Source organism: Thermobia domestica, chromosome 9 (assembly GCF_964235325.1).
Source record: "Thermobia domestica chromosome 9, izTheDome1.hap1.1, whole genome shotgun sequence".
Taxonomy (NCBI): Eukaryota; Metazoa; Arthropoda; class Insecta; order Zygentoma; family Lepismatidae; genus Thermobia; species Thermobia domestica.
In genome coordinates, this window is record NC_137462.1 from 20,090,291 (window position 1) to 20,117,840 (window position 27,550).

The 27,550-nt window shown below is 37.1% G+C and overlaps 2 protein-coding genes across 3 annotated transcripts in view; one reads left to right on the forward strand and one right to left on the reverse strand.

Moving 5' to 3' along the window:
* Positions 1-22,214, forward strand: part of LOC145694446 (uncharacterized) — a 164,725-nt gene extending 142,511 nt beyond the window's left edge. Inside the window, exons 5-6 of the mRNA XM_081770687.1 lie at positions 8,812-9,003; positions 15,635-22,214. Coding sequence (XP_081626813.1) covers positions 8,812-9,003; positions 15,635-21,444 — 6,002 coding nt within the window. The 3' untranslated portion in view covers positions 21,445-22,214. The remainder of the gene's footprint in view (positions 1-8,811; positions 9,004-15,634) is intronic.
* LOC145694448 (DNA oxidative demethylase ALKBH2-like) overlaps positions 1-27,550 on the reverse strand; it is an 859,325-nt gene that overhangs the window by 395,116 nt on the left and 436,659 nt on the right. For both annotated transcript variants that reach the window (XM_081770692.1, XM_081770693.1), the window contains exon 3: positions 7,340-7,405. The gene's annotated coding sequence lies outside the window, so the exon portion shown is untranslated. The remainder of the gene's footprint in view (positions 1-7,339; positions 7,406-27,550) is intronic.

A 27,550-nucleotide genomic window follows, 5' to 3' on the forward strand; every position in this document is an offset into this window, starting at 1 on the left:
CTTTATTCATTTCACCATTTCATTCATTTCTCATCATCACCGCCTCCTTTAGCATAACCGTGGGACGTAAAACTCAAAGATTTCATTTCATTTCTTTTATTTCCGTACTTCGTTGCCCCGCGTAGCGTAGTCGCTAACGCTCCCGCCTTCGGTGCGAACGGTCCCAGGTTCGAGTCCTGGTGGGGGCACTCGGTCGAAAAAGTGTAAAAAGCTTTTTCAGACCAGCCATCTTGGGTTTTCCTCATTCATACCAGCCAAATGCCGGGGTAATACCTAACATATAGATCCCAGGCCGCTTTTTTCCTTCCAGAATCCTTTCTTCCTTCCCTTTTCCCGGATAGTATGCTCGCCGAGGGACATCATCCCTCAAACGTGACGAACTAACATGGTCACAGATACTGAAAGCTTAGAAATCTAAATCCTAAACTGGGTATTTCAACCTTACCATAACCGTACACGAAACGATCAACTCCCTCGGAAACCCCTTCTGCATCCACTAGCACACTGACTCTAATGTCATAACCTTTATTTGTAGCTTTCGAGAGTTAAATATTTATTGATTTATGTATAGCAACTCAAGAGGCGTTATCAACAGTGGAAGTACCGTGCCCCCATCGTCCGCAGACCTTGCGTACCGAAAACACTCAGACTAAGGGGACACAGTGGTTGAGCGCTCACTTCAAGTGCTAGAAGTTGCAAATTCGATTCCAGGTCACACGAGTTTGTGATGAACACGTCCATTGCCTTCCTCGGAGTTGGGTCGTTTTGTCTCATATTCTCACTCATTTAATTCCTTCATAATATTCAGTTTCATAAATCATTTGTCTTCTGTAAAATAAATCAACGTAGGATACATTAGATTAAATATTCCAGTTCGTTTTCATTTATTTCATTATATATATATATATATATATATATATATATATATATATATATATATATATATATATATATATATATATGTGTGTGTGTGTGTGTGTGTAAAATCGGACATTAATTTTGAATAATATTGATGACGTATCTTTTGTCAAAGAACATGTGATTTAAACCTTTCGAACCCAAATGAGGGGAAGATGGCTCAATGGCAGATTGCTTACAGCTGGTGTGTAATGTCCTTACTACGATCCCCGGCCAAGTAAGTTTGTGGTTTCAATATCGTGTCAGTGGATTTTCTCGAAGTACTCCCGTTTCTTCCCCCATTCTCATTCCACCGGTTCTTCCATCATCATTCACTTAGCTTAATCCTCGTCTCCCTTAGCCTAAGGAGCATATTAGTCATGGGACGTTAAACTGAGAAATTTTATTTCATTTGGAAACGAAATGTTTTTTTTCTTTCGCTCGCGGAGGATATGAATGTACCGTAAAATTATCTACTGTCATCTACTGCTCTTATGTCACACTTAGGGTGAAGAAGTAGCGTATTTGATCACCCCTGAGCAGTTTGACCTTTAACTAATATCTGCCCTTAAGAGACCTCATCCCGGCGAAATTAAAATACCGCTAATTTTATAGTAATTATGTGATATCTTCAAATAGAAAAAAAGATAATTGAAATGTGGAACAAGAGCGCTCTAGACAATATCACTTTACATGAGATACCGTTATCACGACTCACTTATCTGCTTTCGATTTCGAGCCATTTTGAATTCGGCATTTATTTTCGCGTTTCTAAACGGCTGAAAACGGAAAGCCACTAGGTGACTTGTGATAACGGTACCTCACTCAAAATAACATTGTCTAGGGTGCTCTTGTTCCACATTTCAATTATCTTTTATCTATTTGAAGATATTACATAATTACTGTAAAATTAGCGGTATTTTAATTTCGCCGGGATGAGGCCTCTTAAGTATTTAATGCCATTAGTCAATGCGTCTAAGGAATGTAAAGAAAAATGTTCGTTTTAAGAATCATTTCCGAGCTTTCCTCCAAATTTTGAGTTTTTAATGTTGCCAAGGCATTGAAAAATACCAGAAATTTCAAAAGAATGGTAAATAGCTATAGAATGCTTCGTTAATTTGATTAGTTAACAGAGTTCAACACATCTTTTCAGGATTGAGATTGCATAAGACGAGATCTCTTTAAAGTGGAATCCGAAACACTAGAAGTTTGCATCCGAAGCAAGTATTCCTACCGGGTAGCAAACTAGAGACAACGCGTACAGAAGTCACGCGGGTTAGCCAATAAATTGATAAGTATTTCATGTAGAAAAAATCCGCAGGTTGTAGATTATGATGTCCCCTCCGGTGTTTGCAAATTTCTCAAGTATAATAAAATTGTGGACGAGACTAATTTTAACGGAATCTTTTTTTCTTTTTCTTTCCTTTCCTTCTTTGTTTATCTTTCTTTCTTTCTCCAATGAGCAGCCAGAGGCATGGAAATTTTGTGTTTCTTACGTATTTCTTTGAACGCAAACGTTTAAACAACTATTTCCAATCACTGTTCTGTTGATATTTCGAATAGGTATTGTCCTGCTTTAAAAACAAGAAGTTCATTGAAAATTTAAATCCGGCTACTTCACTTTCACACATGACTAGAACAGTGGATGCTTGGAAAACCCATAGACGGAAAGTTTCAATACAAGCGAGCAGATCTTTGAATGATGCTCGCGGTCTAACTTCTCAGTAATTGTTTACTCAACAGAAGAAAGTTCCTCTGCAGACTCTTTTCAGTGGTTTTCTATGTTTCTTCTACAGTTAAGGAAAGTTCAGGTTTCAGATTTCTTTCATATTTAAGGAAGCTTCAATTATCTGAGTTACTATACATGAGTTACAAGGTTAACTCTAAAAATGTGCTTATGTAAAATACTTTTTATTTCATATGAGTGAATATAATTGCAATTTCATTAAAACAAAATACTAACACATTTGCTTTCTTACATATTTACATACTTTTACTAGTTTATGTTGATAATTTCACTTTCTTGTAGCAGTCTGGGTTTTATGATATTAAGAATCTTATATTACTGTAATCGTTGATTAATATTTGGTTACCGAAATCGTTTTATGAACCGTGTTGTGCAAAGATACCGTACACGAAAGGTTCCATGCAGGCTGTCATTTCCCGATCGACGTTCTGTGATGTCACATCCCTCGTTTAAACCTAGATCATGTGAGTTTGTGGTGGACAAACCGTATTCGGTAGTATTCTCGGGGTCCTCCAGTGTCCTTCTACTTTTCATTCCACCAATTTTTTTTTCATGAAAATCCACTTTCATTAATAATGGATCTTTTCTAGCCTAAAGAGGAATCATTGAGGGACTAGTGTTGTGAACGAAACGAGAAATGTCTCGTCTAAATCGAAAACAAGACAGGGGGCACGGTGGTTCAGTGGTAAAGCGTTCACCTCTGGTGCGTGGGGTCCCTGGTTCGATCCCAGCTTGCACTAATTGGACAAACACCGTGTTTGTGGGTCTTCTCGGGGTTGTCCTGTTTTCACCCACTTTATTCATTCCCCCACTGTATTATTTATCATCACCGTCTCCTTTAGTCTAGCCAGCATAACCGAGGGACGTAAAACTCGAAAACGAGACAAGATGTACATTTTTAAATTCGAGACTAAACAAGAAATATAGCAATTCTCGTGTCATTTTTGAGACGCAGAATCAAGACGAGGCTATAAAATTCTCGAGTTCCGTGGGCAACACTGGTTGTTACAAGTCTTAGATCTCGGCCATTGTTTAAGCATTGCATGATTCCTAGTATAAAATCATAAATTGATAAAGTGATTACATGAACATAATAAAGGACATTTAGGGTGAGGGCGAACAGATGGCGCGGGGAGTATATCGCGCATCACGTGACTAACATAGAAAGAATACTCTGTTGGTGCCAGTCTTTCACACTGAGAGAGAAGACACGATAGTAGGAAGACTGAGAAGATTTCGTCCCTGTAGAATAGAAACTAAAGATACAGCACGCTTTTAAAGTTGAAAATACGCGTCAGGAACGTGAAATATTTTTATCGTTACTATTTTCTGTACGTCGTGAATCTTATTTACTCAGTAATTAAGACAATCTAGAGCATATGTTCAGAAAGCGTGTTGACTACTCTTTTGTAGTTGCTATGTACGATCAAGTAGGTGCTACCCACTGGGGAAAGAAACTTTCATTGCCACGTAGTGGGGTCAGATGGCGCAATTTAGAGTGGGACAGATGACGCACATTTGTTTTTTTTTCTAAACTCGTCGTTACTTCGCGTAAACCTTGTCACACTCTGAAATTCCCTATTTCAGTTCTAAAACTAAATTCTCTAGCTGCCCTACGCTGCCATCACCCACAAAATTATGTATTAAAAAAATACATTAGGGCTACGTGGATGCATGCAAATGATGTATGAAAAAATACAAAAGATAATGTAAAAATATGTATTGGCATTAACAGTAACTATCTGACTCGTTCTTTAATCTTAGAAAACTTGAGCTATTTTGCAACCAGTGCTCTCAATCGGGTCAGGTCAGGTCAGTTTGAGCTGAAAGTCGGCTCCAACACTGATGTTTTTCTGCAACTGTCTAACATAGGCAATATTTTAAATTGAATTTCTGGAAACCGAAAATCGATTTCGAAAACTTTTTTTTTTTTTTTTTTTTTTTTGTAAGCGTTTATTTTCGTACTTGGTGCACTTTAGTCAATGAAAGAAATACTCGTAGCCACTTTCTTTTGTAAAATGAGGAAAGCATACATGCGTTTAAACGAATAAATGAAAAATAAATTGAAAAGGTAGCTAATGTAAGAGAGGTATTATTATAGAAACAAAATTTCCTATCAAACAGAGTAGTCACACGAGTTCCTTTGAAATGTTGAATTTACTATGAACAATGATATTATCATCCTTTGTATTCCAAGTCATACAACCCACTGCCTTCAGCCTTTGGACCGCTTTCTGTAAGCCGTTGAAGATTTATTTCTTCAAGGATCTTGGAAGTTAACGAATCGAATCCTAACTGAGAAAAATCACACGTCATCAGTTTGGTTGACTACTTTGCTGTGAATGGGAACGCGCAGCCACTACAACTAATGGACTTATCCGTTTTAAAGCTACTGGAATATTTCTCTAAATAGGTCAGCTATTCCCGACCATGCGTTTTCAATTTCCGACATATCACAAATCGAGACTCAACGTATACAACATCCAAGCCACGCTCCAACATCACATGCTAACGGATCTCCAGTTACTACAGAATCCACAGGCCACTTTCCAACACCACAACCAAGCACATCTCATGATAGTACCGAAGCCCCTAATCATCCTCCAACACAACATGGCACTTCTTGCGATACCGCAGAGTAAAACAACATCATTCGAATGACTCCGAACAAGGTGATTAAGTTAATTTCTCCAATTCCTAGTGTTTTCGGACCAAAGATATCGAAAAGAAAACAAACAGCTGATGTTCTCACCCAAGAAGATTTCATTGCGAAGAAGTTGAAGTATGATGCTCTGAAGAAGAAGCTACAACGTCCCAAGCAGACGACCGGCACAAGACGCCGAATAATCTCTTTCTCTCCATCTTTTTCATTGTCCACATTTTCGCTTGTCATGTATGACAGTGACAGTTCTATTGTTAACAACGAAAATGCCTAAAATGCCTAGAACTGTATGCAGAAACAATATCCATCGCAAACTGGATACAATGTGTTATGTGCGCAAGTTGGCTACAAGGAACATGCTCAGTGTACTTAGATAAGTGTTCTGCTTGTGGACGAATACTAAACAAGAAACTACGGTCTACCAGGAAGAATGTGTAAAGTAATAAAAAGAACTTTTTCTTCGTTTGACATTCTCTCTGCGCCATCTTACCCACCCATATGCGTGATGGCTAAAATCTTCACTTTTCTTTGAATGCATAATGATGTTAAGTGTCTGTCAATAACCTAGTTAATGTGCAGTTTCATTATTCATTAATGATTGAAATTACATGTAATCTATTTTTGAAGTACATAAAAACATAAATATTTAATTTTCTCCATTTGTTTTAAAAAGTGCGCCAACTGTCCCACCCTTACCCTACCAACATTTAAAGACGCTCAAGACATTACACAATATAATTCAATAATAAAAATGGTTTACATGCTGTTATTTCATATTCTTCGTGCACTGAAAAAATCCGTTATCAGGACAGCGGTATATTGTACAAATATAAGATTCCTTATGTTTACTATGGAAATCTTTACGAAGCATACATTATCCATATGCTAAATACATACTACCCTTTTCCCGTTTAGATATCACATCGTACCGCTGCAGGATGTATGCCGCTGTCTTCTGTATACAGTGAAACCTCTCTAAAGCGGACAGCCGTGGGGAATCAAAAACTGTCCCCTATAGAGAGGTGTCCGTCTTAGAGAGGTTTCAGTACTTTCTTACCTAAATTAATAAACAAGGTTATATGCAATTTAAAAAAATATTTTTGCATGAATCATATATTTACGAATATTGCAAAAATATTAGTACCTGCATTATCCATCCGGCATTCGAGGCACAACATGGAAATAAGATTTATAGTTTTCTGCACTTTATATTTATCACTACTTACTACATTTTCAGTATGTCGCTGTAATTGTGTGGATTAATTGCAGTCCAGTAGTGTCTTTTTTGCGACAATATGCGTACCCGCGGCAAAAAATACCGACCTTGTCTTCTGCTTGGTTAGAGATTCCAGCGGGACAGTAGAATAACGTGTCATGCCAAACGGCGGGAAACTGTCAATCACTTTTATGTCTAAAACAGCTTGAGTGAGAGTAGGATGCAAGCAAAGGACGTTTCGTTTGGGTTGCTGCGCAGACACTTGAGGAGGCAAAATGTTGTCACAATGCTTCCTTAGTGACACATTTATGAAGTACTAAAAATGTATTTTTATTATACTTTTCAACTTGTTTCTAGAGAAAGTGTCCATAATACGGAGGTAAATAATACCTATAAAAGACAGAAAAGACTGTCCGTGTCCGTGCTAGAGAGAGTTCGTTTTAGAGAGGTTTCTGAATGTGTTTTTTCCAGTACAGTGTTTGGGGATTATAAAATATGTCCATTACGGGAGGTGTCCGCTTTATAGAGGTGTCCGCTTTATAGAGGTGTCCGTTAGTAAAGGTTTCACTGTATTACATACGCATACGTACGTTATATATCTCAGGTGTATGTTATATAGGCCTACGTCTATATGTATGTGAGATCCTGAGTGCCTATATACAGTTTGAATAATTGAAAGGGTGAATAATTGAATAAACCGAGGTATATCGATTAAGGTTGACAACATACACAAACGAAATTAGAAATATGACAATAATAATATTTGATAGAAAGACAAATTCACTTTGAAATACTTCCAACACTAAAGTTAACTTACCTTTCACAACCAGATTCCTCTGGCGACCGTTCCTCAAAACTTCGCAAGTGGTTTTGCTTTGTTTACCTGTAAAATATGAAACAGAAATGCTAAAAAAAGAACAAAAATGATTAATTTGCAAATGCTACTACCCATGTCTGTCCCGGCGTCCCTCACAGGGGACTTAAAATATGACGAAATTATTATTTCGTTTTACAACTTTAAAATCAGATTGGCAACATTGACAACTGTTTACAGGGGATGATCGTAGATTGAAAAAGTTTTCAATGTAAACAGTTTTCAATGTTGCCAATCTGATTTTTAAAGTTGTAAAGAATTAATAATTTCGTCATATTTTAAGTCCCATGTGGGGGACACCGGGACCGACATGGCTACTGCTACGTTTAACTTATCATGTACAGTTGTGAATTTTATCAAATTTGTAAAAAGTTTTGTGATTTATCAGACTTACACTAGTATGACAAGCCGAATGGTAATTTAAGAACATATTATTATTAATCAAACATTAAAATAGAAAAGTCTAATGTACAATAGAACAACTTTTTTAAAGTTTAAATTGTCACGCTTACGCATAGAGACTAATGGAGACGGTGCTGATAAACGAAATGATGGGATGAAGACAGTGAGAGACCACGGGAAGATTCCGAAGTAACTCAGGTACACGGTGTTTGTCCATCACAAGTCCACTAAGTGTGAACTGAGGTCGAAACAAAGACTCCACACAGCAGAGATAAACGCTCTACTACTGAACCTCTGTAGCCTCAATAAGCATTGCTTTTAATTTAAACAATAAGGTCTGTCATTTTTTTTATAAACAAAAGTTTGAAAGGAAAATAATACATTTTAAATTTTTATTCGCGGGCTGCCATTTGATCATCATTGCTTTAGAGAACCAGTGTCTTCACTGGTAGGTAGAGAATGCTATTTATAGCACTTGTTTTTACGTTTATTGTGCTTCTGTGTATTATTTAAAATAGCTTTTTGTTTGTTTTTATGTTAATTGTATTTCTGTGTATTATTTCTTTCTTTGTTTTTATGTTTCTTGTGCATCTGTGTTTTATTTAAAATTGTTATTTCTTTGTTTCTATGTGTATTGCGTTTCTATGTATTATTTAAACTTGTTATGTCTTTGTTTTTGTTTATTGTGCGTGTATTATTTAAAATTATATTGTTTTGGGTGTATTATTTATGAATATTATTTAAAATTGTTAGTTCTTTGTTTTATGTTCCTTGTGTTTCTGTCTATTATTTAAAATTGCTATTTCTTTGTTTCATGTTCCTTGTGTTTCTGTGTATTATTTAAACTTGTTATTTCTTTGTTTTTATGTTGTTTGTGCTTGTGTGTATTATCTAAAATTATTATTTCTTTGTTTTTATGTTCCTTGTGCTCCTGTGTATTATTTAAAATTGTTATTTCTTTATTAAATCTTCAAATTCCAATATTTCTACTTAGTGAATGATTTGAATTTCAGAATGCGAGAGGAGCGGACAGATCTACCAAAATGGAGAGAAGATAACAGACCCCGACACTCCCTGTGAAGTCTGCTATTGCCAAGGAGGAGAAGTTATCTGTGCTGTTATTGAATGCTATTGGAGAGATGACTGCGAGCCCAGATACGTGCCTGGAAGATGCTGTCCTAATTACGACCACTGCCCTCCACTCAGTAAGTAGTCTTTACGATTATAACAAAATAAACATCAACGTCACACACTAATACAACTGTTTCTGTTTAATACAAATACCTTAAAATACAGCGATACCCATAACAGGTTATTTGAATTTTATTTTTCAAAAAAAAGGGGGGGTTAGCAATTTTTTTTTTGCATTATAATGTATAAATTGCAAAAAGATCGTAATAACTGAGAAAAATTGAAAGTATATAGCTGTTAATTGTCCTTGAGGAATTTGTACCCCTGCTTACACATGCTTTTTGTTTCAAGTTTTTATTCCAAATCGTGTTAGACCACTCCCATTTAATTTGACTTATTTTGTTTTGCTTCCTTATGTAACACTGAAGTTAGGTAAGAAGGTTGGAAGAATGAGTACATTGAATCTTCAGTTACTTACCCATATAAAGTGTCGGATCCAACCCAGGATTGGGGGTGCTAGGACCTCAGTTTTTTTGAGTGACAAAAATAATTTAAGCTATTATTTATATAATTTTGAAAGTTTACATATAGTATACTCATCAGGAATAAAAGTAGATCTGAAAAGGTAGGGGTAGGCATGACGTCACGCCGTCCACCGTGCTTATCTTTGCCCATTGTAATTTTTAGAAAGTGGAGGGACGCCATAGATGTTTTTGGGAAGTGGAGGAACGGCATCCCCTCACTTTTATTCCTGATACTCATGATATACCTATCATAGTCTGGGTTCTGGCTGCCCCCCCAGTTTTTACCTTTTACATCCGCCACTGGCCATATGATAAAAATGTACGTACGCAATATTATTATAAGTTAAAAGTAACTCAATGAATGCAGATATTTACATACTTCTTTAGATGTTAGGTCTCGAATCGTCCCTCACAGTGTTCGAAGTGGGGAAAAAAAATCAGAGGCGGTATGTTTTATTACGATTTTAACTCGACATACCAGCTATCTAAATGCTGAAATACAGTCAGGGTATGTTGCCTAGGAAATCCCATTTCTATTTACACGATGACTCAAAACCATGAAAGAACTTTTCCGTAGTTACGGGCGGGGGATCATGGAGAGATTTTGTGTCCCGGTACAACTTTCTGAAAAAAAAAAAAATCCTCTTGTATTGTATTATAGAGAATTACACATGAAAATGCTCTAAAATCGAGTTTTTATATTAACAACTTGTAAATGGTTTCCCGCAACACCGTTGGCTTTTTGAGTATCTATCCATGAAGGCAAGTCTGTAAAAGATGTACCTAGTACGGCCAAACTATGTACTGTTCTAAAAACCCTACACATGGTTTCTTCATATACATATTATTGGGTAGCAGTTGCATGCAATAACCAACACAACCAATACGAGTCGTTATGTAGGAGTAAGGCGTAAATTTATTTGTAGATACCTCATTTTAAAAGCAAAAATTAGGAAAAAGAAAACCAAAATGTTGGTATTGCTAACTTAGAAATTATTTCTATATAATATTTTTTTTTTTTTTTTTTTTTTTTGACGTGCAAAGCTATTCGTCAATCGCTTTGTATACAAATGGATTTACTAAAGGTATATTAGCATTCAGTTTCCAGTAACGGTATGTCTTGATCACTGAAAACCCAGAGACGGTATGTATTCGTCACTGAAAAACCAGAGGCGGTATATCATACCACTGCATACCGTCTCACTTCGATCACTGGTCCCTCATGCAGAAAATCACCAGAGAATGAATAAGAAAATCGTCAGAGTATCGTTATTTACTACTTTACAAAGGTTCGTATCTAAAATAAATATCAATGTCTTTTTTTCTCTAGAGATGGCAGCACAAACAATAGTCGGACGTGTTCGGTGAATACAATGTGCCACCTAGCGACATTATTACGAACTACTTCGAAAACGCAAGCTCCATTAAGATTTGTCAGTCCCCTTTTTATAAAATACGCAATAATAATAATAATAATAATAATAATAATAATAATAATAATAATAATAATAATAATAATAATAATAATAATAATAAAAGTTCTACCCGCTGACTGATTGACCAATATAAATGCTCAAATTTTTCTTTGTTCTTGAGAAATAAACCAATACAACAACAGTAGTGTGCGTGTGTGTATGTGCTCAAAGTAGTATAATTTGCACGCATTGTTGGTTGGGCGCAGAGGCGTATTTAGGGGGAGGCTTCCGGGCTCAAGCCCCCCCCCCCCCCGAAATCTTACTTACTACAGTAACGTATATGAAATATCTTGCAGAATTTTCACATTTTCAGGCAAAGACTCCCCCGAACGTTAGCAAAGCCTCTCCCGAAACAAAATCGTAAATACGCCACTGGTTGTGTGTATATGTGTTTATTTTTTTGTAAAAAAAAGTTAAGGGAAATGTAAAAAAAATAGAAGTAAAAAACAAATGTAGTTGGCACTTCCTTTAATATAGCGGAATTACTCGTATCACATAACTTCTGCCATGGGAATGGGACATTCAACAAACTAGGGAGAATTTGATAGAAAAAGGGAAAATTATGTGTCACTCGAGGGATATTTTCTTAAGAAAACATTCGAACACTGTTCCTTAGTTACTAGTCACCAAAGTTGGAGTTTCGACTTTGCAAAATGTGTACAATAAAAAGCACTAATTGGTATTTAGAAAAAGAATTAGGAGAAAATAGATATTAAACATTAATTTGAACTTTGAACTCTCTAAAGGAATAAAATTCACGAGTTGTTCCCGATTAAGGGGTCATCAGATCGCTCTTAATGTGGGGCCAAACTAAAATACGATTGACAAGTATTGTTACTCTACAGGGGTGCAAAATTCAAACAGGAGTTGAAATCACGACAAGATAGTATTCACATTATTTACAGTGCCGTGCCGTGAAAAACCAGCGCTCGGGGCATGAGTGTACGACGGCGCCCCCGTACATATGAGTGAGGTCGACAGAGCAGCCGCGAAGCGCCACCATGGTTGGCAAGAATCGTAACAAAATTTTGAAAAAAAAACCGTGATTTTCCTTGATATTGTACACTTTATTATTTTTTCCTCTCGAATTTTGCCCCCCCTTACTTCGGCACCCGGGTCCGTCGCCCCGCTCGCCCCCTATCACGGCACAGCACTGATTATTTATTAAATCCAAATAAAACTTATATAATTTCTTGAGAATTTAACGGAAAATGAAGTGTGATGAAATTGTTCTAGTCCTTTGAAAAACATAAAACAAGGTAGTCTCCAAAGATCTAATGATGAGGAAAATAGGTAGCTATATATTTATATGCTGCATAAAGGACGAACGACCTTCATTATGAGTAATGAAGGCGGAATGGCAAAAAATCATTTACGATTTCCTTCTTTAAAATTTCAATTAACAGACCTTTCAGAGAAAATTTTGATACCGTTTTCTAGATTTTTCCGTAGAAATATTTTCCCTTCTAAGCAGAGACAGAGAAAGGTGAATTCTTGGCTCTGAACCTTCCTGAAATCCTTTACGACTCCCATCTATGATTATATCTCATAAGACCCAACCTCAATATCACTTACAGTCTGGTTGGTACTGAGGTTTAGTTTGAGTTTAGTGTCCCTTCAGCAGCGAGGCTATGTGAGACGTGAACCTACAGTTTAACATGTGATCCAAATGACATGAACCTCCACCGGGGACAAAACCCGGTTCTCTCGCGCCAGAGGCGCGTATGTTAAACATATGGCCAGGACGGAATTCTGGTTGGTACTGAGGTTCGGAGACCAAATAATTTTCCAAGAATGAGGCTGAGTGGGACTAGCAGGCCATCAGTAGACGTACAATTGACTGAAATAGGGATAAAATGTCTCCAGATTGAACTCCATCATCTCTATACAACTATAAATCTTACAGAAGCTGGCAACAAGTACTACAACAACAAAGGAAATCCAAGTAAGAAACGATATGTGCAACATTTAGGTAGCCTTCACACTAGGATCCTGTGAGCCGCTCGCGTGAGCTGCAGCTGCTAGCTTTACATTGTCTTAAATGTACGCTTTCACACATGCGCTTCGGTGCAAGTAAGCCGCGGCTCTTCGCTGCTATGAAGACCACCACGCCATTAGCCGGTTCGAGCGGACTGCTGGCGGGGAAGAAAATAACACGCAGTTTTATGAGAGTCCTTCACACACGAGCGTGAACTCAGTTGAAGTGGAGAAAAGTATATATATATTTGATGTCGAAAATTTTCTCATTTTAATGTTACTCTGATGAAATTCACAATTTATAATATTATACAGTTCGTCAAACAAAGATATAGAACATCCTGAAGTAATTGAACAATTTTTCTTTAATCTTCTGCCAGTTTAGAAAACACTGTAAAATGAACATTCTTCCAGTCTTAATCAATTTATAGGATGAACCTATATGTATATCTTCTTTTTTTCTTGAAATTTATGGCCAAGATTAAAGCAAACGCTTCTTCTGGCTGTACCATGACTGCCACTTTGCTATCATGATCTTTTGAGCGGATAAAAGAATATTTAATACCTTCAGACTACAAGTTCACATGAGCGGCTCACAACATCCTAGTGTGAAGAGAGCCTTAACAACTATAGAATGTTGGAATAGCTGACGAAGCTACGATTTTCTCTCGCGAAAATAATAACTGCTGAGATTTCGTCTTCACGAAATACCACAGACAATTATAGGGGGCAATTCGAGGTCTGGTAGCAACGAAGACAAAATTACTTACACTGATTGCAATATTGCAAAATTGAGCTCCGCAAAGAATCCTGGAATTGAAGTCACTGAACCATCAGTACACGTCCTCACACTGAGATGTACAGAAGGAAAGCTACTTCAGGCTTCGTACTTTTCCTTTTCATCCCATTTCCGTCACTGTTGAATGTTTTTCAACAATATTTGAGATACGTAATGTATTCAACTACACAAAACATTTATAAAATCCTCTGTAACATCGGTGAGAGACAACTGTATCTCCTGTCTCTTCATGTTTATATTGTAACTGTTGTTGATCGAACAAGAGGTTGTCTACGTGATTGTGTTATGTGACATGTCACAGGTATCAATCAGCTTTGCCTTCCATGTCAATTACAACTGATTCTACAATAAAAATTCAGTATAGGAACTGTTATAGACTATCAAGGGCGCCCATGTTGTGGTTTCCAAGGAGGAGCAAGTATAAGCGACATTTCAAATGTAGTCTCAAATTTTGCGGTAACTATTCTAAAATATCTATTAGGTTTTCGATCTTCCGAAGCACAATTTCCTCTAAAGGGGTGGCGATCTCCCTCCTGGCCCCCTCCTCCCCTGATGGGCGCTAGACTATACTTTTGTTTTTTATTGGTGATGATCACTTTACAGTTCTGCATTAGAGTATAGGGAGAACCATCGGAATTTGCAACCGGCACTATTTGAATCACTCGCATTTCCTTAGAATTAGCGTTGCAACGAAAGCGAGATTCGGGGATATCTCATTATCGAAAAGGTGCCGTGAATGTGCTGTCTTATCTCGAAAATTATGTATGTTCTTTTAATTTCAAATGTTCAGTCTCGCCTCGCCTATTGGGCATCACTACTTAGGTTTAAATTCAGCAATAGCCAAGACTTTTCGAGAACAATAAAAAGGACGTTATCTCCACTAGTCTTGTATGGCAGCATCGACAGCATCGTGTGAACAAAAAGACGTATACATGATTGTTTTATGCGACATGTTACACATGCCAATCAGCTTTGTCTTCTATGTCAAGTGGCACTGCCTCAATGATTTTAAAAACGTAATACTCAGAATCTGTAACCGTTATACTGCAGAGTAGTTTCCTCATTACTTCCGGGCTGGCGGACCGTGGAGAACCTAGCAACTATTAGAATCTAACTCATTCAATGTAATTGACGAGGCATTAAAATAATCATAAATAATTTTTATTTTGTTTAGTAATATGCATATTATTAGTAACATACCTAGGTACATAAAAAAGCTTAAAACTGATCGTCTACTACGCAAAATGAGAAGAATTATTTTACTTGTATATTCGATCAGTTGTAATATAAATGACCGTGTTCACCTATTATTATTATTATTATTATTATTATTATTATTATTATTATTATTATTATTATTATTTTATACAGAGGAGCCGCGATGTGCTAGTGGTAGAGCGTTTACCTCTGGTCCGTGGGATCCTTGGTTCGATTCCAGCTTGCGCCAAGTGACCTTTGTGGTGGACAAACACCGTGTGCGTGGGTTTCCTCCTCCCGTTTCCTTCCACTTTCCTGATTCCACATTTCATTCATTATTTCATATTTTCCTTTAGCCTAGCCAGCATAACCGTGGGACGTAAAACTTAAGGATTTAATTTCTCATTTCATATTTTATACACAGTGACATTCGTTCTATCATTTCGGTTAAAAATGCCTACTCCATATGATACTTTGTATACTCATCCAAAAGGAGACTCCTCCTAAATGATATAATCTGAATTCATTCTTTATTTCTACTCACTGTGATCTTATTCGATCCTTGGAATAAAAGGACCATATGAAAGTGTTAAATATACATATATGGTAAATTTCTCATTAATATTTTATTTACTGGTTAATACTTTGATTTTACAATATATGGAAAAAATGTATGTTATTGTATTTATATATTTTTGGTGTTTTTAATTGTTCATCTTTTTTATATTTTCAGAGCCTCTTCATCCAGGACGCCCTACGCCACGACCAACAACTACCACGACAAGCACAACTCCATACACAACCACTACTACTTCCACTACTACAACTACTAGCACAACTACAGCAATATCAATTACTAGTGAGTTGCCTCCTTCACCAGAGGTCTATACCAGCGAAGAACCAAAAGTCCCGGCTGTGGAAGAAGCACACATCACAAGCCAAGCCCCACAGGAACTCCTTGGTAGCCAAGATGCGGACGCTGAATCAAGCACCAAGCAACCTCTTCCTCTCCAGGAACACATCACAAGTCAAGCACCTATATCTGAAATGGTAACGGCCACAGAAAAGCTGGCAGATGAGTCGCTCGCTACGGAAATACCACAAAGTAGCAGCACCGCAGCTGAGATTCTTACACAAGAGCCAGTAACAAGCAAGCAGGAACCCTCAACAGTTCAGCCATCAGGAATAGATCTCACGACCATGCAAGAAATTGTGCAAGATTTAACTTCCGGACAACTTTCTGATGAAATTACTTCGCAACAACCTGATATAGTAATTCTCCAAGTGATAGGCGACGTCCAGAAAACCGAAGAACAAACCACAACAGAAGACGTTGTTGTTGGTCCGATTTCTTCTACTTCTGATGACTTTGGGGATACTAGAATAGGAGATGTTAAAGAACCTGAAAATCTACCGATAGACACTGACAGCTCCACACAACTGCCCATTCACCAAGCAGATGAATCATTTTCAAGTACAGAGGAAGATAGTGCCAAACAAGATATTCCAACGACTCCTGTAACACTTCAGGACGAGCAAGGGCAACAACAATTATACGAGGAGACTGCTGCACCAGTATCGCTAAGTGAATCTCCAAATGTCTCTCAGCTACCTCAGTTACAGGAACAAGTCTCTCAACAGCCTGAAACTCCTGAATTAAACATACAAGATTACTCTTCACCTCAGACAATACCAGAACGGGAAGATGAACAACAACTGACGCCAGATGTTGAACAGGATAAAAAGCCTGAAGGACAAGAAAATCTCAAAGACACTGAAATAAACGAAGATATCTATCAATTAAAAACTCACATCTCCGAGGACGTTGCTCAAAGTAGTAACGAACTTCCTTCAGATGACCAACAATCTATTGATGACGGAGAACACTCTGGACTCAAAACATCAAATCAACAACAAACTGTTGAGGAAAGCGAAGTAAGTCAAGATGTCCAGCAACATATTCAAGATCAAAAATACGAAGACGGTCTAACAGAAGAGCTTAAGACAATTGCTCACGATGGAACTCAACAAGACACTGAAAATCTTCAACATTTACCATTAGATAAACAAACTGATCTGGAAACTCAAGAACAAGGTAATATATTAGGCGATCCTCACCAACCTATCAATGAAGAATTGCAATATACACCAACAGTTCCAGAATTCTCACAGCAAAATATGGAACTTAGTTCAGAATCAATTATTCCTGAAGACGTACAGGAGGAAACAGAAATGTCGCCTGCACTTCAGCAACAAAACTTACAGGAAGCCCAACCGACTGTATACAATATAGGCTCTCAAGACAGCACTGAAGCAATAAGTCAGATAAAAGATAGAGAAGAGCCACAGGAAGTTACTCAAAATCACCAAGATTCGATACAAGTTGTGGACGAGGAGTTGAAACAAGCACAGAACTTAGGATCTCTAGATGAGAATGTTACAGTACAAAATGATAATACAGAGTCGTACGACGCAATTGAGACTACGGTTAGAGAATCCTTGTCTCAATACACTTCTGAGTTAAAAGAAGGTGACGTGATATCTGAAGATCAAAAAGACCAACTAAACTTGACTGAAAGTGCTACAGACTCACCAGTTTCGTATCAAACAACGGAGAGTGATGCAAGGTATACAGTGCAGCAACAAGATGACACAGACCACCAAACAGAAACATCACCTGAACAAGAAACAAGAACACAGTACAATGAAGAACTATCTCCAACAGAACAACCTGAGGAAATGCCAGAAACAAGTGAAACAGTTATGCTTCGTCATGGAGGATTCTCACAAGAGTCTGAGGACTCTGACGAAGAATATTTAAATGCAAATGTTGCAAAACTCACAGAACAACCAACAACATCACAGACTGAGCAATATAAAACAGAAAATAGCAATCTTTCCGAAGATTCAACTGTTCGCAAGGAACAAGAAATAACAGAATCTCCTGTTTATTCTACACATGAGCAAGAAATAACGGAATCTCCTATTTATTCGACACAAGAAGTTAGAGAGGAACAGAACTCAGCACCCATTTCTACTCAACAACCTGAAATAGATAACCAAACGGAAGAACTGCTTTTCCGTCAAGCAGCCCAAGACAGTGAAGAGAGTTTGTCACAAACATACGAACCTGTAGTCACTGAGATGGTAAGAGATTCCACAAACAAAGAAAATACAGAAATAGTAACAGAGTACGCATCAGCAGACAGCACACAATATGCTCAAACAGAGGAGACTGATATGAAGTCAGAAGAAGTTGATCTTTCAAGTCCCGCACCACAACCAATGGGAATGGAAAATTCTGAAGTTTTTCCTGAAAATATTAAAGAAGAACAAGCAAACACAGATTACGCAGAAACGACGCAAGGTCTTACCGACGTTATTCAAAGTAAAACAGATGCTTACAATGAAGACGCAACTACCACTACAAACTACAATACTGAAGAACGAAATACCGCACAGGATAGCATATCTATAAACGAACAAGTTGTCCCAGAATTAAGAACACAACAAGTAGTAGAAACTACTGATTTGAACCGTGAATCCGTAACGGAGTCTCAAGAATATAAAACAACACCTGGAGAAATTAATGAAGAAAATGTTAATAATCAGGAACAAACTACTGCTCAACAAGTAGAGGATACCGAATTCAGGAATTCACCAGTGCAGTCGACAGAGGCAGTTAGCGATGAAGAAAGTGATGGTGGCATTGAAGTATTTTTCGTAGAGGTTATCACAGAAGGTAGAAAAGAACCAAACACACAAACAACTTATGAAAACCAGGAATACACAACTGGAACAGAGTCCTCACTTTCTGAAGAGACTACTGTTAACTTCGCTGCTGAAGAAGAAAAATTAAGGGAAGAAGTTCCTCAAATCACAACAGCAGCACAAAGCGTCGATACACAGGAAAACCTTGAACAGGAACCACTATCTGAGGAACAGGACAATTCTCTGTTGAGAGGAAATCCAATCAAAGTTGACGAACAATCTCAACAACAAGTTTTGGATCCGGAAGAATCTGTCGATGACGCATCAGCTTTCAGAACCCAACAAGAAACTACCATCGCACCACCGATAAATGAAGAACAAAAAACAGAACAGATAGCTTCCAGTGAGACACACGTACCTGAAAATTCAAACACATTGGATAGCCAATCACAAGACAGTTCTTATTCTACTGTTAATGACAACTTTGATGTGTATACCACAGAAGAAACCAGAAATGACGTAACATACTCTGATTATGATAAAGACCAGACTACAACTCAAGAACAACAAATGAACGAAGAAAATATTCAACTTCGACTTGGAACCAACAACAACGAAGAAACAGGAGAGAATTTGGAATTAACCACAAATGATGTGAAAATCGATGTTACAGAAAGTACACTTACTCAAGAACAGGAAGCTGAAAGTACTAACATTCCTATTTCAGAAGATTCTACTAATGATTATTCCACAGTTATCACAGAAGCTGATAAAGATATCACTAATACGGAAGAAACGAGAGAAGATGAAACCAAAATAAACCAATATGATGATAGAACAGAAGAAGCGGTCGAGGAAGTGACTCAAGGAATTGAAGACAATACTGAAACACGAACAGAAAATGAGGAATCTTATCAGGCAAGTGATGAAGTAACCACTTTCAGAAATGAACCAACTGAAGACAAAATTCAACAACAAGAGACAGAACCTTCGGTAGCTGACACAACAAACGAAAGCGAAGGTGGATCCGAAACAACAGAATCAGATATACAATACGACTTAAGGCAAGCAAATCCCGTTTTTAGCGATAATGCAGATAATGCGGAAAATGGAGATCCTGTTGAAAGCGAATCACATAGCGAGTCAAACACAAATCTTCCTGAAGCTGATAGTACATACACAACGATAAACGAAATGCAAGTAAGAAATGACATGGATAACACCCAACCACCACTGAATCCTGAACGTGTTGAGGAAACTACAACCTTCTCTCCCGAGAATAATGACTATCAAACAACACCAATCAAGAACGAAGATACTACTGATAATGTACAGGAGAACAACCCTGAGCTTCCTATTGGGAATTTAAGACTAGGGCATCCTACAATGGAACAAGTTATAGAACAATCCGACGAGAAAGAGAAACCATACCTTCCTGAAACTGGTCTACAAGAATCTTCGGAAATCGTAATTCTTCAACCAAACAACACTAACGATAAACCAATTAATTTAGAAGATTCTGTACAAGAAGATCAAACGAAAATATTAATTGAGAGGGATTCAGAAAACAGCGGCGAACTTCAACAATCCATAAGTTCTGTTCCATCGGAAACACAAGATGTTGAAGTAGGAACAACAGAGGACGATGGTAGTTCACCTGAACTTACGACCAGCGATTCGATTAATGTCCGACTTCAAGAACAGCCAGAAGAACAGGAAAATGTTGAAGATGTCTCTCGGATTGAAGATCTGAACCTAACCACAGACAGAACAAATAGTGAAACAGAGAATGAGCAGGACAAAGATTATGACAGCACCACTAATACAGTTTTGCCATATGAAGGAAAGTTAACAGAAATAGTTGATTCTAATACAGAAGTGATTCCTGAAGAAGAGAATAGGGATGCAGTGACTGAAATGAGTCAAGAAGATATAGAAAGACATACTACAGAAGACAAACAATTAGAAGAATCTTACACTGACAACAACCGAGCAGAGAATTACACTTCGCCAGAGCAGGAAAATGATTACACAGGTACGGAAGGCACAACAGAAGAACCACCAATTACAGTTTATGCTATAGAGATTATTCCAGTGAAAACTAAAGTAAGTCAAGAATATGCTGAAAATGAGGACGGGAAGCTCGATATTACAGAAGGTACATTCCAGGACAGGATACAAGAAACAGGGACAGAATCGGAAAGTCTGACTTCCTTATCTTCTGATAACAGTCAAAACGATCCATTGACAGTTGCAAACAATGAAAATGAAACTCTTGAACCAGAAATGGTGACTGAATCCGAAACAAAAGAATTAAAAGAAGAAATTATTTCGGAGGAGAGTACAGTAAGAATCCCTGCTACTTTTGAAAGTATATTGCCAGAAAACACAGCAGTTAATATGGAACAAGAAGTCACTGAGAAGATAGAATTACAAAACGCTAGTGAGTCACCAGGATCAATAGATCAAACATCTGTACAGCAATCTATGGACCTCGAATTACAAGATGCTAGTGAATCACCAGAATCAATAAGTCAAGCATCTGTACAGCAATCTATGAACCTCGATGGGACAAGTTCCGAACCAAACACTTCGTCAGATGACTTATTAAAGCCTAGCGAAGAAGAAGTTAAAGCGACGAACGAAGTTCTTTTGGATGAAGAATTTTTGAGAGAACAGCAAGTCCACAGAAACCCAGACGCTAATCCTGGATCCAATTCTGATTTTCAGAGAACAAGCAAACTTCAAAGGAACCGACGATCTGCGTCTTCTTCAGAATCCTTGATCGATCGGGTTGTGAGATATATTCATCAGGCAATCTACGGAGTGTAAGAAGAAAGGAAGCAGTGTTATTTCGGAACTGTGAATTCATCAGGAACTAACGCTTGCTCCATATCTGGCCTCACGTAACTAGTGGGGAAGTGAAAAAGGGAATTCTAGACTGATATTGTAAAATGTCCTTAAAGAAATGGTGCAAAAGTGGAATTGTGAGCTATTGGGCCAAGGACGGGAGTGCAATTCGTTAACAGAAAGAGGGGGCCATGGTTAATTATTATTATTATTTCAGGTAATATGAATATTACATATCTTCAACTAGCCTTATGCCATGATAACAAGTGTTTTAAGTTTGCAAAGGACGGCTGCAAGATTAAAAAAAAAAAGCAATAAATACCATTATGTGATAAGTGAATCACAACACAGAGTTCCTGTTTCATGTTTTCTGGGTGAAAGTTAGTATTTTTCTGTTCCCTAATTATGTACATAAACATTTTTTTTTTTTCGTTTCGAAAACAAACTTATCTTTCTTCATGGGTATACCAGGTAGATGGGAAGACATTCTGGGGTCACAAACTTTAACTTAACTTTATATACGGGAACTTTGTGATAAGGACTCACAACTTGTTTAGTTTCAATGTGACTAATATTGTTGAAACTTAACAAGAAAATTTTGTGGAGTTGGAAAGAAAAAAAAGAAACAAAAGAAAATATAAACAAAGAATGACGAATGAGAGTGTGTGTACATGCGTAAATGTGAACAATAATGTATGAATGTACGTTTTCTGGAATGGATGATGATAAAATGTGTGTATGTAAACGAAAGAGTGTTTCATAGTAGTGGTGAAACCAAACTTGTGAAGTGCCTCTGTTAAGCTATAATTGCCTTACGTTAATCTATATATATATAAAAAAAGATTGTAATAGGTGAGAACTAACAGATGTTATTATTTCTCATCGATTACAAACACTAAGGATAACTCCCAAAGACAATAAGTAAATAAATGTTATGTACACAGTCAAAGATTGTCGTGAGAAATAAATTTTTGTACAATAATTAAACCACCAGCTTTTGTTTCTTATTATTTACTTCTACCTTCATCCCTTTAGTAGAAAAGTTATATAACTCAAAAAATAACCTTTATTGATATATAATGATATTAAATGGTCCTGAAAGCTAGGAGAGCGTTGTGTAAAAAGATTGCATTCCTTTCTCCTCCCCAGAAATCAATTGTGTCATTTATCCACAATTCACACCTACATTAACACGTTCGCTACCGACACAAAAAATTATACTTCCAAAATGTACGAACGTCTCATATTTGGGACGCATTGGTGTTCACCAAGGACCAGCGTCCCATATGTGAGACGCTCGGGCTCGTGCTAGCAGATGGAATGTGGGTAAGGTAATTTTCTTATGACCGGTCTATAGAGGCAGTTTATGTCTATGAATCGGTCCCTCGTAAAATCCGCTGTGTCCCATATATGGAACGTTGGTAGCAAACGTGTTAACGAAACCTTCTTCGTGGTTGTCTTCTGATGTTTGCTTACAGTCAGCACATGGTTTCGGAAGCACATGCACAACCTTGCAATATAATCTTTGGAGGATATTTTATTTTAACAGAAATTAAAATGTAAGAGTTCATGATAATTTTAGGCTTGAATCATCAATCCTACTCTCTACTGTCATTTTGGTAGCGATATAATGAAGCAATGGATAAAGATATATATTTCAATGTCAATTTCAACATAATAGATGGCACGCTTCTTGTATAACAACAATTTTTAGGTTTACTAAAAACAATCGTTGCTGTCGACTTTCTCCAAAACTACGCATGGGTATTTATACTGACATATATATATATATATATATATATATATATATATATATATATATATATATATATATATATATATATATATATAATTTTGTTTAACTTAATGATATCTATCAACTGGTTTATATTTCGTCTTTGAACAAATTTATTACTGTTAAGCGTTGATATTTCAGAATTTATTTTATTTTATTTGTTTATTTTTATTTTTATTTATTTTTGCCTGACATAGTAACTGATTACATTCTTAGGATAAATAAACGCAATAGCAAAAGATACAGCGAGAAATTCAGTAACGAAAATTGGCAATGAAGTTAAATTGGTCTACTGAAAAGCAATTTCACTGTACGCTGTACCACTGCCATAGAAAATGAAATGAAATGAAATCTTTGAGTTTTACGTCCCACGATTATGCCGGTTAGGCTAAAGGAGACGGTGATGATGAGTAATGAATGAAATGGTGAAATGAAGAAAGTGGAAGGAAACGGGAGAACCGCGAGGAAACCCACGCAAACGGTATTTGTCCACCACAAAGTTTACTTGGCGGGGGCTGGGATCGAACCCGAGACCACAAGCACCAGAAATGAACGCTCTACCACTGAGTCACCGCGGCCCCTGACCACTGTCATAGAAGTAAGTGCGGCGTCTGCATACTATACCAAGTATTCCTCAAAAAAGCGCCATATAAGCTGAGGTTCTCTAGCTCGACACAAAAAGTAATTTTTAACCCTGGTCTTTACAGTACACAAAAAGATCTGATTGAGGGTATTCTACGTTATCGAATAGGTGATTGAAGGTGTATTTTTGGATAATGGAGAACGTGTCAACAACATATAGAACTTTCCTAAGTATAATTTTTCCTCTCCGTTTGACTTTACGGAGATACACACCGCAGAACCGTATATTCCAGAACCCAACCGAATAGAAGTAGAAACCGCTATAAAGAAATTAAAGAAACATAAATCTCCGGGTGTAGACGAAATTCCAGCTGAGTTAATTTTAGCTGGAGGCAAAAACTTGTGGAACAAGATACACAAACTCATTCTCCTTATCTGGAACAAGGAAGAATTGCCACAAGAGTGGAAAGAATCAATCATTGTTCCAATTCACAAGAAAAGCGACAAAACTGACTGTAATAATTATCGAGGCATTTCTCTTCTGTCAACATCCTATAAAATCCTTTCAAATATTCTATTAGCAAGATTGACCTCATACGCAGATGAAACTATTGGAGATTATCAGTGCGGATTTAGACGAAATCGATCAACTATCGACCAAATATTTACTATTCGAAAAATACTCGAAAAGAAGTGGGAATACAATACCCCGGTACATCAACTATTTATTGATTTTAGAAAGGCGTACGACTCGGTTAGAAGAGAAACATTATACAATGTTCTAACAGAACTTGGAATACCGAGAAAGCTAATTAGATTAATTAAGATATGTTTAAGTGAATCCCAAAGTAAAGTCCAGATAGGAAAATTTTTGTCCACAAGCTTTCACGTCGAAAATGGCCTGAAACAAGGAGATGCATTGTCGCCATTATTATCCAACTTTGTTCTGGAATACGCTATAAGGAAAATCAAAGATACCAACCAGGACCTAGAGTTGAACGGTATTCACCATGTTATGGCATAGGCTGATGATGTAAATTTAATAAGGGATCATAGGAGAACAATAGAAAGAAATGCAGAGATCTTATTAAACGTTTGCAGGGTCATGGGTTTAGAAGTAAATGCAGAGAAAACTAAATGCATGGAAGTGCGTCGGGGCTGTAATACAGTAAATTATGAATACGTTAAAATATTATAATACTTTTGATAGAGTGGATAGTTTCAAATATCTAGGATCAATACAACAGACGAAAATCATATTCACAAAGAAATTAAATGTCGACTAAAAGCAGGGAATTCGTGTTACTATTCAGTTCAAAATATCTTGTCGTCGCGAATTCTGTCGAGGAATTTGAAGCTTAAAATATATAAAACGATAATTATACCCGTTGTTCTGTATGGTTGCGAAACATGGTCGCTTACTCTGAAGGAAGAACATAGACTGAAAGTATTTGAGAATAAGACCCTGAGACGAATATTCGGACCCAAGAGGAACGGGAATGGGTAATGACGGAAACTTCATAACGAGGAACTACATAATTTATACTGGTTTCCCAACATTGTAGGGTCGTCAAGTCTAGGAGGCTTAGGTGGGCAGGTCATGTAACTAGAATGGAAGAAAGTAGAAATGCTTTCAAAGTGTTGACTGGAAGACCAATCGGAAAACGACCATTAGGAATATCTAGGCGCAGATGGGAGAACAATATTAAGATGGATCTAGCAGCGATAGGAATACAAAGTAGAAACTGGATCCAATTGGCTAAGGATAGAAGTCAGTGGAGAGCTTTTGTGAACGCGGCATCGAACCTCCGGGTTCCATAGGCCATAGAGTTAGTTAGTTAGGTAAAAGTCAATAAATATAAATAAATAATATTCTACTTACAGATTTCTGTAATTCCTGAATATTTTTTAAACTTCCAAGCTTTCGACTCTCCCCTGGAGCCTTGATCACGGAGATTAAAAACAGGAAGAAAAAGAATAGAAACATCAAGAAATAAAAATGGGACGGACTTGCCAAGAGAAGAGTTGTGATAAACAGAGACACCTTGTCAAGTATGTAGGTAATCTTAAATTGGAGATGATATAAACTGCAATATGGCGAAGTCAATTTGTACCCTTATTTAGTTCCTTATTGGAAAGTTGCCAGCTGATGTTATTTTTGTTGTTATGCATCAACTGCAATATGGCATAACAATACTACAGTAGACTTCCAAACTATGGAAATTCAGTATTCAAACTTGAAGTACCATATTTACTACTAATGGCCGCAATAGGTTAATAAGATCAAAGATAGAACGTGTTCCTCGGATGCTGAATCCGTATCAAAAAAACATTACTCGCTATACCTACTGTTTTTGTTCTATCACGACAAAGGTTGAAACCGGAAATGGTTGATTTGAACCACTTCCGGATTGAATAGATGATTAAGGGAGGAAATAGATCCTACTATTGGCATGCTGAACCGATTCCAATGAAGTGCATCTCGATATCTCTTACCGTTTTCAATCTACGGAAATCATAATTAAAATAGTAGTAAAATTTCAACCACTTCCGGTTTTGGTAAAGTGTTGGGAGTTGCAATGATATGTACTCTTGAGATTCTGAATCGATTGCACAAAACTGATTGTCGCTATCTATTACCGTTTTTACTATGGACCTAAATGTTGACATGAACTAGCAGTAAAAATAACATTAACCGGTAACCTTCCAATAAGGAACTAAATAAGGGTACAAATTGACTCCACCATATTGCAGTTTATATCATCTTCAATTTAAGATTACCTACGTACTTGACAACATGTTTCTGTTCAACACAGCCCTTCCCTTCGTAAGTCCGTTCCATGTTATTCTTTAATGTTTTTATTCTTTTTCTTCCTGTTGTTATCCTCCGTGACCAAGACTTCAGGGGAGAGCCGAAAGCTTGGAAGTTTAAAGAAGAGTCACGAATTACAGGATAGTTAGTATTCCTGAGCGTGGTTTTATATTATATAAATAAATACATAAATTGTCTAATATAAGTCACTGGGCTAAGAAACCTGAATGGTGCAGTCTTAAGTAATAAATAATGGTTTCGTTTGATTTTAGTTTAACATCGGTTTTAGTTTTGCAACACTTATCTGCGTTCAGCATCTCTTTTGTCTTTATTTTCATTGTTGTTTTTAATAATGATATCCAATTTAGGTCATTCGATTTACAAAAAATATAACTTTCTCGTGGGTTGGCAACACTATTCATCCAGTGATGTTCATCAATGTACAGGCAGATGTCATCCTTTCTCTAGTTACTTCGTGCAAAGTTTCATTTCTCTGTCTCTTTTGGTTTCTCCGTTATTACAGTTCGACATTGTAAATTATATTATAATATGGAAATGTCATTCCATGACCTTGTCGTCAAGTCGGCACGAGTTAACGTTCTTACAGGGTGCTGCTGGGTTCTAACTGGAAGAGACCGACGAGCCATACAGACCACGGAAATGCGCCGAAACAAGTACTGGAAGCACGCCCCCAAGGCCGAAGACCAAAAGGAAGACCAAGGAAAACCTGGAACATGAGTGTTAAAGAGATATTGGAAGCATGGGGTTTGGGGTGGAACCAAGCAAAGAAAATGAAAATGAAAATGAAATCTTTGAGTTTTACGTCCCACGGTTATGCCGGTTAGGCTAAAGGAGACGGTGATGATGAGTAATGAATGAAATGGTGGAATGAAGAAAGT